Below are 12,376 nucleotides of genomic sequence, written 5' to 3' on the forward strand. Positions count from 1 at the left end.
CATGTGTAGATATGATGTATGAGTGACAAATTTGGTGCCATTTGGCTGACTTCACACATTTGATTTCACACTTGGTGTGTGTAGCGCAAGAACACTGGAAGCAACATTTCGGGGAATCAAAAAATTGGTACATGCTTCAAATTGGATTTAAACTATGGAAGGCAAGTTTATTTATATATTCAGACACAAGGCAACATTAAAAGAACATTAAAATTGCATTAACAAAAGCTAAAGCTTGGTTTTGAATCTCCAGATGATCTGACGGGTCTTTGTGCTTCATAACGTACAAGCAAATCAGAGATGTATTTAGGCCCAAGACCACAGACAAAATGACTTTAAAGTCTATCCTTTGACACACAGGAAGCCAGTGCAGTGATTTCAGCACTGGTGTGGTGCTCCACTTTCTTGGCGTCGGTGAGGACTTGGCGTTCTGGACGAGCTGCAGCTCTCTGATTGATTTCTGGCTCAGACCTGTGAAGACGCCGTTAACAATAGTCCAGCCTGTTGTTAACAGGCTGGACTATTGTCCAATAGAAAACCTATTAAAGAAGGTTTTCTGCATCTAGTTTAGACAGAAATCATTCAATTTTCGTATGTTTTCAAGGTGGTAATAGGCTTAAAGACTTAGCAACGTAAATGTATAGCATATAAACAACATTAAAAGCAAACATTTTTTCCATGAGGACTTGCTGTACTGCTTCTGACTGGCTTATCCTGATATTCTTACCCTAACTCAAACCTCCTCACGCCTTAACCTAATCAATCCAACCAGCAAAGGCAGCGAGTGCCAGCCAATCAGAGGCAGAGTTGGGCAGGTCATGATTTTCTCTTCCTGGATAAAAAAGTTGTGGTGTGGTCTGTAGCCGTTCACAGTTTAAGGCCAATAAATGTATTTTTTCAAGATAAAACTGCACATTTTAGAGTGTCCTGTATTTGCCACAACGGCCCACTAACATGGATTTTAAAGGGATAGTTCACCCGAAAATGAAAAATCAGTCATTATCTACTAACTCTCGTGCCGATTGAAGGTCAGGTTTAGTTTTTTGGCCCAGAAACAGTTTCCTGAAGGAAAACAGCATTGCAGAATGTCCCAAACAATTTAAGTGAATAGTGAAACTAAGCCTGTTCTTCAGTTAGTATGAGGGTGAGTAGATAATGATCCCTTCAACAAATTTGTGAACATTTGACAGAAATACAATGTCTGTATGCATAAAATTTAACTCATGAAAATGGGAGCAAAGTGTTGCATTTCAACTATAAATTTGGAGTTTTTAGTGGTTCAGGTTTGTGCTCCTCAACAGGGAAAGGCTGATTGCTTAAAGTTACTTTCTAATACCACTTACACTACCTATTAAGTGGGGCCAGACTATGAAAAAATGTATGCACAGGTAAAATATCTGCAAATATGATCGTTTTCCCAGTTTGAGAAATAATATTTAATTAAAATTTTACAATGATGATATGAATTTGACTTTTCAATCAAGAAATGTGCTTCAAATAGACAAAACAGGACCAAATACAGAAATGTGCTGCAATTTGCACAGAATGCAAAGGAAACTAGTTAAAACCTTTTCAGTGTACTGAGCTCTCGGGGCATCACATTAAAATCTCATGTTAAAATCTGCTGTGAATCAAAATAATCAAGTAAAGACAATCAGGGCTTGGAAAAGTGTTTCCAGACTGTTTTCCCCCCAGGAGAAAGAGGGCTGGGTGTTCTCTCCTGCTCAGGAGAACAACACTTAAGTGGGCGGTCCGACGCCCTACCCACTCACCCTCATAGTTGCACACACAAGGGAGAAAGATGGCTGCTTTGTTGCTGCTCTTCAGCGTTGGAGCCTTGTTGTTTTGCTCCAATGCACAGGAGAACAACTACAATCAACTTCCTGCAGGCTTCAAGAAGGGAGTGGACGTGGCCCTGGAGAAGCTGCACTCTCACGCAGGGATCCAGCACCACTTTCTCTTCTTCAGAAGTGTCTTACAGTCAGACATTGAGGTAGTTTCCAGAATTTCTGCTTTTCAGAGTCAGTATGTAGAATTTTGTTGTGCTGTGGCTCACTGTGGGATGTTTTCCCAGAATTTAGTGATTAAAATCCTCAGGGAATAGTCTAATTATCAAAGAATGTGATGACTTTATCAGAGAAAGTCCCTGAAGGCAGTTGAGAATTATTCATCCTCCTTGTTCTCTTTCTTTTCTCTTTCAGCCTGGCTTTGATGTGAAATATATCTACCACCACTTCTACCTTAAACCCACCAACTGTCCAAAAGGAACCGCTGACACCACAGGGTGTCAGTTCAGAAACGACAGAGTAAGTTTTGTCTGATTAGTGAACTCAGTAATATGCAGGATTGAAAGGCGGGTGCCTGTTCTAACTTGCCTTTGTGCTGTTTCTTTGTGTGTGTGCATTCATGCAGCCGCTGATTGACTGTGCAGTCTGTTACAAAACGTTTCAAGACAACATTGAACAGGAGCCCAAACCGTATATTCACTGCGTGCACAAAACGGCCCTCACACAGGTCGGTCTTTTCACCGAGAGCTCACTTTGACCCGTGTTAATGACCGCAAACATGGCGCACAACTTAATGAGACCGTTTCTGTTGTGTTTCCATTTATTTTCCTCTGAACTGCAGGAGATGAAGACGACCAGGGTGAACCACTGCAACAGAATGGCTTACAGCAGTGGAGCTCCAACTCTTCTGGCATCAATAGGAACAGAGTGAATGCTTGGAGGACTCATTTAGTTTCTACTGTGACACCTTTCAGCATTTCTTTGTGCCTTTTTTAAGCTATTCTCATTATGTTTAAAGATAGGATATGCAGGATTTGTCAGTTGTTGTTTATAAATGGACCATAAAATAGCAAAATAATCAGAAAATAAGAAAATACAGGCAGAGTCTCTGCAGATACAGACACCATCACTGACTTCTAATGATAAGTGATGACTAAGAGGGATTATTTTTATTCCTTGCATTGTATACCTTTAACTAAAAGCAGATTACTACTTTAATTGTTAATATTCACACAACCTTATGAGTGTTCTTTCTGTAGTATGGTATGTTTAAATTACATATGAGTGAGATTTTTGTGTCACTAACTATCATTAAAGTTTCATGTGTGCACAATCTGTTTCAGTTTGATGCTGTATGTCAGGTATATTCAACTTGCTCTGCCCATCAGACACTTGACAAAATGACAGGAGGCAACGGGCCAGTCAATAAACAAACATCAGGTCCAAACCCCCGGTTTTTGAACCACTGGTAAACTACTGAACTGTTTACAAAGCAGGTCCATCTAGCTCCACATTGACTTCAAACTAATGAAAAATACAGTCATTAGTGAATAACTTTGATTTGGACAACAGCTGAATAACTTCACGTCTCCTGCGACAGGTTTGCATTTGAGAGAAAATGTGACAAGTTCTCCTAAATCACTTGTCAGTGAAGAACAAATCTGTTTGTACGTGTGATTCTTGCTTGAGGCCCAATGACTTGTTCATCTGTGGTGTTTTTTTCCTTAATCAGGTTCTACCTGTTATAAACTTTGGTCACCAAACAGTTAAGAAACGATCTGCTAGTTAAGAAGTTTCTGTTCCTGTACTTTTACTAAGGATTCAGAATGCAGGACTGTTATTTGTAATGTAGTAATTTACACTGTCTTACTGATAAAATCTTACTTAAGTATATGAACATTTGTCCACATCAATGCCTCTGCTTTATACAGATCAACAAGTGTCGAAACGGTTTGATTTGGTGGTCATAACTGTGACTCAGTGTGACTCAGCATACTCAGTTTCATTTCAGAATGAACTGTTTCTTTACCAGCTACATAGTAAGAAAAACCCCGTTTCCTATAAGTGACCCACTTTCTTGTTAATGCAACAACAAGGGAGCTAATGAAGCGCAGCCAAATGAGTTCAAGCCAAAAGGCTTTTCATGGCACATTGGGTTGTTTCCAGGAATTTGGTGACTAATCCAGGACTCTGTTGTAATAACATTTAAGGGTAGGAGTGTAATTCCTCCTCTGGCAGGCAGTTTCTTCTGTCAAAACTCCCCGTGGAGAATTTGTTTTCTAAGACAAGCTTTAATCTGCGTCCACCGGGGATTTACGGGAAGTTGCAGATAGAAAGTAAACAGCTGGTGCAGAAGGCCTGTTGATGGTCAGCGTGTTACTCACACACCCATAATAGGACTTGTTTTGCATGTGAGTATTGATCCCACAGGGAGAGGCGGGTGTTAACCCTCTGAGCCGAGCTGCTTTCCTCTTCACACAATCGGAAGAAGATGGCTGCTGCGTTGGTGCTGCTGATCTGTGGTGCAGCTTTGCTGTACTCTGCCGAGGCCCAGGATCCATACGATGAGCTGCCTGATAGCTACAAGATGGGAGTGAACCTGGCTTTAGAGCAGCTCAACTCTCATGCCGGGGTGCACCACCATTTTCGCTTTTTGAAGAGTCTGGAGAAGTCAGACATTGAGGTAAAGCTGGCATCTGTGTTTATGACTTAATTCTCAGTTCTTTAAGCAGTTCTTGGCCTGAAGAATGAAGGTGTATGTTTTGATTTATAACATTTTCTGTGTGACAACTTGTTCATAGTAACTTCAGTGAACATTAATGACTCAGCAGATTTTTAAGAAACTTTTTCCTGAAAGTCCTCAGGAGATAAAAAAAAAACATCTAATTAAAACAAAGCATCCAAATCTTTAACTGTAATCTTAATAAGTTAAAAAAAAAAAGTGAATGAAAGTAGGACGAATCTGAAGCAGAAGTCTGGCTTCCTGGAAGCATCTGCGTTTAGGTTTTGGCAGCGTCACTCGGCCTGCAGGAAATTCAAGCGCATACTTGTTTTCACATCTGCTTTAGGTCAAGTGCACTTCAAGTTTCACCATGTTTTCAGCAGGGCTTTAGTACTGGCAAGGAAACTAATGATAAGGTGTGTCTTTGATGGAATGAACAGATTAAATAAATGAACAAAAAAAACAAAAAAAAAAAACACGCCCATTTTCCCACTGGTGTTAATTGGCAGAGTTTCCGATTTTCCTGCTGAAGTGTTTCAGTTGTTTGCTCTGAGAAAATCCCCCGGTGAAATATGAAACAGCCATATGTTTATACTCATCAGTCCGACAAGACTATAGTATCATTTATGAAGCGGTCGAGGCAAATATGAGCTCATATGCAAAGCAGAAACTGTTGGCATAAATAATTTAAACCTGGCATCCTGACAGACAAGATAAACTCTCATGAGAAGAAACGTTCTGCTGGTTGTACAGCAAAACCATGCATCTAAAATGTGGTGATTTTGAATTTTTCTGATAAAGATTAAATAGTTGAATAATCCTTTATGAATATGAGAAGGTTCTCCTACCTCTTAAGCTAAACAAACTATTTAAAACCTCTCTTGAATTAGTTGCAAAAGGTATCACCACACAGCTGAAAGCAGAGATGTTTTTCTTTTAATTAGATACATTTTTGAATGCAGGACTTCTACTTGTGATGGAGTATTTTCACAGTGTAGTATTAGAGATCTGAAAACTTCTTCCACCACTGGATGCTATGAAATTATCACTGTGAGTTGGCAGCGTTTAGGTTTTTTCCTATTAAATGGACACAGCAACTTGGAGAAAATCCACCGCTGACATATGAAACAGCTGCAAATCAGCAACATGTTTCTACGCCTCGGTCCCACGAGATTATCAGATCACAAGTAATTAAGACAAATATGAGCTGATATCCGAATAAGAAACCTCACATAAAGAATTTAAACCAGACATCCTGACAAGATAAACTCTTATGGGAAGAAACGTTCTGCTGGTGTTGCACTGTGCATTTGGTTTACCTGCCATATATTAAAAAAGTTGAATGATTTGATTGTTTAAATGTTTAATATTTTTTCATTTCGGAGCAATTTCTTTTCAGCTGCACAAGGCAACTGTGTACACTATGGGAGCCAAAAGTCAGGGAAAAGCAACTGCATTAAAAGTTTAAACTTGTTTACTCCGAAATCCTGTGACATGATGCCAAAAAATTAAAATGCATTAAAAAAAATTAAATCCATTAAAATGCAGGTGGTACAATTAAAAAAGTTGAAAAGACACCAATTAAAAAGTAAAGACACCTGAAAACGCTGCTTAAGCGCAGTATAATAGTAAAGTAAGTTTTTTCACATTGAATGGTTTCAGTTAGCTTGGAGAAAATCCAAACATGAAACAGCTGCAAATCAGAAATATGTTTCTACTCCTCAGTCCCACAAGACCGTAGTATCAGTTATCAAGCAGTTAAGACAAATATGAGCTGATAATCTGCAGCACAAACTGTTGAAGCATGAAGAATTTAAACATCCTGACAGACAAGATAAACTCTTATGGGAAGAAATGCACTGTCAGTTTATGATATTTTTGCTTGCACTGTGTGTTTGGCCAGGAGTGTCTCTCTGTAACCAATACATCAAGTACAAATCCAAACATTTGCTGCACAACAGCAGTTCTTAAATACAGGAAGGTCTAAGCCTCCCTCATTTGTTGATTCTTGCTGGAGTGCTTTTGTCATGTGATGGGCTTTAAATCCCCAAACAAATGGAAAAACAATGGAATCAAGAAGGATGAAGTGAGGAAGATTGGTAAATTCAGAAATAGATACAAAAACACCTGAATATTGATAGGCCCGATCATATCAAGGGGCAGGACCTTCCACTTTTCTATGTTTAGTTTTAAGTTTGTGACCATATCAACATAGTGGGAAATGTTTGGGATTTTGGGGTATCTTGAGTGTCTGAAATGATACTTTATGACTTTAAAGTGCAGAGCGTTAAGGAAATCTGAGTCTCTACTGTCTGATAGAGGCATAAACTCACTTTTACCTCGTTTGTTTATGTAGCCGAAGAGCTTCCTGAATGATTCAACAAATTCTACTGAGCAAGGTTGCATAGATATAATACTGTATCATCTGCATAGAGGTTAACAAGACTTTCCAGGTTTCCTACCGTAATACCTCTGATATCAGGGTGACCCTTGATTCCTACTGTGAGGGGCTCGTTGGGGAGACAGTAGGTCTCCCTGTCTGAATCCACATTATAGGTAAAAAGGCTTGGATTTATCATTATTAGTGACTGTTTCTTCTTTGCCTTTCTTTAGCAAAATACATATAATTCATTTGCCTCGTGAAGGGAGTCTGGCAATCTGTTGTTGGTGATATAGTGGAGCCGTTAATCATGCCGAATAGAGGGGGCATAGAGCATTTGCCAGAGAGAAATACCTTGATTGCCTCAACCAGCATTATAATATTTGATTCCAGGTCTGACATAGATGTCTCAACGAGCTTTGGCAAACTGGGGGAGTAAAATAAAAAACGGCAGAGCAGTGTCTGCATTTGTGGCTTAGTCAAGTCAAGTCAGTTCATTTCCATAGCACATTTAATAACAGGTGTTGAGCCAAAGTGCTTTCCACCCAAGGCAGATGGGAGAGGATCTGCCTGATAGAGGAAATAAATAATACATTGAAAGTGTTTGTTTGAAACTCTCGCCGGTGAAAGTCCTGTGGTGTTTGTGACTCTCGCGGGTGAAAGTCCTGTGTTTGTTTGAGCCCTCCACCCACCCCACCTCCACCACATGTGGACTTTGTCGTTCCCTATACTTCTCCTGTCATGCGTTCCTTTGCCCACTAAAGATCGCTGCCTAACAAAAAGCGGAAATATAAATTGGAATAAGCTTCTTGCACAGCCGAATGATTTTCCTGGCGAAGATGTGCTGGTGTGGTGGTATCTGTATCTGTAGAAACCCTCTCCTCTGCCTGTATTTTCTTTGGCCTTTTGCCTTTGTTGGATGGACAGGAGGAAGAAGACAGGCCGGAAGGATGGGAGAAAGAGAGGGGACGACATGCAGCAAAGGGTCACAGGCTGGGATCAAACCAGAGTCACTATGCTAAGGACTCATCCTTAGTACATGACGTGGACATTCTACTAAACCAGGGCGCTCCACTGCCTGTGTGTTTTCTTCTTAACCTTTGGGCAGTGGTGTGTAGCCTGCAGCCAATCACAGTACAGGCATTATAGGAACAGAAACTCAACTGCTCTAGTCTCTTAAATGTGTCAGTTATAGCACTATTTATAGCACGTCAGATGCCTGATCAGAAAAATACTGGACCTCAAATTCAAACGAGTTCTTGTGACACATAGATGATGATGATGAGGATGATTGTTATTATTATAATTATTATTATTAGAGTTAACCCTGGGATAACTTCACCCTGTTTCACATGCACTTTGTTAGCCCTTTGCAAATTTAGATTATCAATTAAAAAAAAAATTATAAATCAACAAAAAAATTATTCCATATTATTGTAGGTTAAGCTACCCCTCTACCCTTAAAATTAGTCCCACCTCTACTACCTGCTGCATTAAAATAATTTACACATTAATGCATCAGAAATTATAATCCAGTAATATAATACATATGATTCTGAAATGGGATGTTCTGCATAATGGATACTTTTACTTTTTGTACTTAAAGTATATTTTGATGCTAATACTTCTGTAAGATTTCGATTTTAAATTTATTTACATACTTGTAACAGGGTATTACATCTATACTTACATACTTCTTCCACCACTGCCTGTATGAACTAACCACATTAACCATTTTAACATAATTTGTTTCATTATATGAAAACGACTCTATGCTGACTAGACTAGACTTTACGGTACTGATTTGTGTCTCATGTTAAATTGATCCTGTGTTCTGTTGCAGTCTGGATTCGGTGTGAGGTACCTCTACCACCACTTTCACCTGAAACCCACCAGGTGTCCCAAAGGAACGACTGACTCAAGCCCTCAGACGTGCCCCTTCAGGAACGACAGAGTGAGCGAGAAGCATTCATTTCACATCTGTGCACAGTATTTAAACCCTCATCAGCATCCTCATGTTGTTTTCTGTTTTTGATGACTTCCCAGCCACTGATGGACTGTGCAGTTTGCTACAAAACAACAAATGACCAGATAGAATCGAACCCTAAGCCGTACGTCCACTGCATCCAGAAACCAAGACTCACACAGGTACTGTTATCCAGACTGTCTTGAAATTGTTCATGTGGCAGGATTTTGTTAGAAAATCTAAATTAAAACACAACATATTTCTCTTCCATGTTTGATTTCCTTTATCTTCATCAGCGGTGCCTGAGGTTGTTTCCAGTTTCCTGTATGCTCTCAACCAAATTTACTTTTTAAAAACTTTCAATATACTCAAATCTCTCACGCCTCTTAATGTTTACTCTAGTCTTGGGTAGTATTACCGCTGTGGGGAAAAAAAAAGTTGAGAGTCTGATAAATTCCCTCAAGTGATGTCACTTAAATCAGCTTAAATCATCAGTTATAAAATAAAACAAATCTGAGGGTGTGGAGTTAAAAAGAAGTGAGGGTTGGGTAGCGGTTTGAGGCTGCATTAGCCACCACCAGCTTAACAAATTCCCAACCAAACTGTTGGCGGTGGAGTTGTAGGTAATGTAGGTGCCAGGTTTTGACATGGGAGAATGCGTGAAGATATCTCTGGTTCTGTGGAATCAATGTTGAGCCTGGTTGAGCCTGACAATACTAAATTAGTAGAATACTTCCCCCCCCCCCCCCCCCCCCCGCTTTCCAAGAGTCAGAAACTAATAAATTCCTTTGGACTGTTTTTTTTTTTTGTAAAACTGCTTTAAAAGAGGAATATTAGGCAATCTTGGCTCAATTGTTGAGTGTCTCTGGGATCAAATAACATCATCCGGATCCCATAGACACCCAGGAATTGAGTGAAAACCCATGATTCAGGTCATATAAACTTCCAATTGTTCTCAAAAATCAGGCCTTTGAGAACAAATGTAATCCAGTGGAGTCTTTTTTTTTCCTCATTTAACCCTCTTTGGTTTAAGGTTCCCCAATTTAGAAAAATTTAAAACACCTCCTAAGGAGCAACTTCTCTGCATCTCAGATTTCGTTTGAAAGTTGTTTGAAAAAAAGAAAAAGAAATCACTGACTTGGAAACCCAAAAGTCAAAACAGCAGTTTGGTTCAGTTAATAATATTAATATATTAATAATAATAATAATATCCTGGTTTATTGGAGATGAGATGTGCGACGTGTGTATTTTTAAAGTTAGAAATTATATTAAAAAACAAACAGATAGCCTTGTAGTCTTTGTTGTTTTCTTCACCCCACATAGTGCCTGAAGAGACATTTTAATGGTTATGTGCTCTTGTTTCAGGAGATGAGGACAACCAGGACGGAGCACTGCAAAAAAATGGCGTACAACAGTGGAGCCCCTACGCTGCTGGCTGTGTCTACTGGCTAATAAACATAACATTTCATTGCAGAAATTACCTGCTTCATGACATGTAGCCAAAGCATCTGTAGTTAACCAGTTGCATGCTTGTGTTATTATAGTGTTGTAACTCTGACATGCCGATTTCGTAAAGATGTCTCCCCCAGGCGTCACTTGTAATATAGAAAATGCAAACCAGCCAAGTGTCTCATTGCCAGTAATGCTCTCATCAAACGCTGGTGATTCAACCTCATGTAAAGGTCGTCTTTGTCGTGAGAAATTTATGTCTTCTGTGCTCGTGAGCTCACTGTATTCCAGGTGTAACGTGTAATAAAAGAAGAAAAAATGTTATAGCATTTATCATGTTGTGTTTTGACTTGTTAGAGATCAAGATTGTCAATGGGCCGAATTCTTCATGAGGCACTGCTCCTTTTCCTGCGTGGGATACATGGGTGTTGTGATAACATGACCAGCAATAATAAAACCACAAATTAATACTCTTCAAAATCACACAAACACTATTAATCTGTAACGACTGACATCCACCTCCATTCACAGTATTTGGCATTTAGACACAGGAAATAAGAGCCTGTGAGACACTTTCCAACATAAATTCAGCTGTATCAACATGCAGCAGCCCTTGTGCAGCCCAGAGGGATTTCATTTTCATACCTTTTTTTTTTTTTTTGGATGGCCTCTTGTTGAATCTTCAGAATTTTGACAAACCATAAGTCACATTTTGTAGGATATAATGCTGGTAATTATCAGCTAGTTATAGTTAAAAGTTGGGTTTTTTAGGTTTCATAGAAGATGAACATGAAAACATAGTTTAATAAACACATCTGTGATATTGTCAACACAAACTGAACATTATGAGCTAAAGATAGATGCCATTCAGCTGCATGTTAAATAGCCTACTTTTACTCGGGATGCTTTAAGACCTACGACAAGGAGTTTTTAACTGGTAATGAAAAAGGTTCAATTAAATACCGATGCCTCTCTACGTTCTTGAAGCAAACAAGAACGTCCACGAGGCAGTTGGCTGTTTTGTTGTTCTTAATGCCTGCAACAGGGTTGGCTTCTCCTTGAAATCAGATGAAAACGAGGCTGTGTTGACATTTTAACAAGAAAAATTCATTTGAGTCGCACGTTAGCCAGTTAAGGGGCAGTGGGAGGGATTTGTCTGCAGATAATTTTATTTTTGACGTTATATTTTGTGGTTATGGCAGAGAAAGCATGTGGTCGAGGTAAAGCAACCCTGTCAATCATTTCAATTGGCCTTGTTGAGCATTTTAATTTGACTCGCCATTAACTTCATAAATTTTCATTTCAACCTATATTCAGTTCATTCATGCAATGACAAGGCATTTACTGGTCAAACTGAACTTTTTGTTGTTGTGACAGGGGCATAATTACCACTGTGATACATCACCTTTTCTTTCAACAACAGTCGGTATGCTTTTGGAAACTGATGGCACTGATTTGGAAATTTGGAAAGTGAAATTCTTTCTCATTCTTGCTTAATAAATGACTTGTCCACTCAACAGTCTGGGGTCTCTGTTGTTGTGTTTTGTGCTTCATAAGTCAGTCAGTTTAGTACCTGAACTCTTTTAGTATGATACCACACTATTGTCACACATGCAGAATGTGTCAGCCGTGTTTCTGGATGTTTTTTTATAAATGATTTTGACTTTGCACGGTAGAGTCTCAACTTGTAGATGTTGTGATGAACTGTGTTAACTGTGTTTTCCAAAGCTTTACAGAGCCCATGTAATATCCTTTAATCCCTAAATTCCTTGGCATTGGTTCTTAAACTGTTGGACTATTTGCCCACACAGTTTTTCACCAAGTAGTGCCTCCCATCTCAGTCTTGCTTGTGGACGACTGAGGCTTTTGAGGATGCCTCTTTCATACCATCATCACATTCAAAGTGAGAGTATATTTACTAAAAACAATAAAGTTTATGAGTTTGTGCATTAAATATCTTGACTATATTCAACTGAACGGATGTTAAAGAAGATTTGCAAACCATTGCATTCATGTTTTTATTTATATTTTATATTAGGGTTTATACCATTCTATGAATCTTAAAGAAAATT

General features: G+C 39.0%; 2 protein-coding genes across 2 annotated transcripts; both read left to right on the forward strand.

The window, feature by feature from the left end:
* Positions 1 to 1,762: 1,762 nt before the first annotated feature.
* LOC146307701 (uncharacterized) lies at positions 1,763 to 3,120 on the forward strand. Its single transcript, XM_084747283.1, has 4 exons — positions 1,763 to 1,993; positions 2,202 to 2,306; positions 2,413 to 2,514; positions 2,629 to 3,120. Exons 1-4 carry the CDS (start codon positions 1,802 to 1,804, stop codon positions 2,716 to 2,718), a joined length of 489 nt encoding a protein of 162 aa, XP_084603409.1. The 5' UTR covers positions 1,763 to 1,801; the 3' UTR covers positions 2,719 to 3,120.
* Positions 3,121 to 4,067: 947 nt separating this feature from the next.
* LOC146307702 (uncharacterized) lies at positions 4,068 to 10,633 on the forward strand. Its single transcript, XM_084746869.1, has 4 exons — positions 4,068 to 4,470; positions 8,733 to 8,843; positions 8,936 to 9,037; positions 10,221 to 10,633. Exons 1-4 carry the CDS (start codon positions 4,279 to 4,281, stop codon positions 10,305 to 10,307), a joined length of 492 nt encoding a protein of 163 aa, XP_084602995.1. The 5' UTR covers positions 4,068 to 4,278; the 3' UTR covers positions 10,308 to 10,633.
* The last annotated feature ends 1,743 nt before the right edge of the window (positions 10,634 to 12,376 follow it).

Source organism: Lutjanus erythropterus, chromosome 21 (genome assembly GCF_056507025.1).
Source record: "Lutjanus erythropterus isolate fLutEry1 chromosome 21, fLutEry1.hap2, whole genome shotgun sequence".
In the NCBI taxonomy this organism is placed as follows: domain Eukaryota; kingdom Metazoa; phylum Chordata; class Actinopteri; order Lutjaniformes; family Lutjanidae; genus Lutjanus; species Lutjanus erythropterus.

Excerpts from the sequence above, each read along its gene's own strand:
- LOC146307702 (XM_084746869.1), top strand. The coding sequence starts at position 4,279 with ATGGCTGCTGCGTTGGTGCTGCTGATCTGTGGTGCAGCTTTGCTGTAC. Across the intron at positions 8,844-8,935 it reads GCCCCTTCAGGAACGACAGA|CCACTGATGGACTGTGCAGT; the intron begins GTGAGCGAGAAG and ends ATGACTTCCCAG. Across the intron at positions 9,038-10,220 it reads AGAAACCAAGACTCACACAG|GAGATGAGGACAACCAGGAC; the intron begins GTACTGTTATCC and ends CTCTTGTTTCAG.
- LOC146307701 (XM_084747283.1), top strand. The coding sequence starts at position 1,802 with ATGGCTGCTTTGTTGCTGCTCTTCAGCGTTGGAGCCTTGTTGTTTTGC. Across the intron at positions 1,994-2,201 it reads TCTTACAGTCAGACATTGAG|CCTGGCTTTGATGTGAAATA; the intron begins GTAGTTTCCAGA and ends TTTCTCTTTCAG. Across the intron at positions 2,515-2,628 it reads ACAAAACGGCCCTCACACAG|GAGATGAAGACGACCAGGGT; the intron begins GTCGGTCTTTTC and ends TCTGAACTGCAG.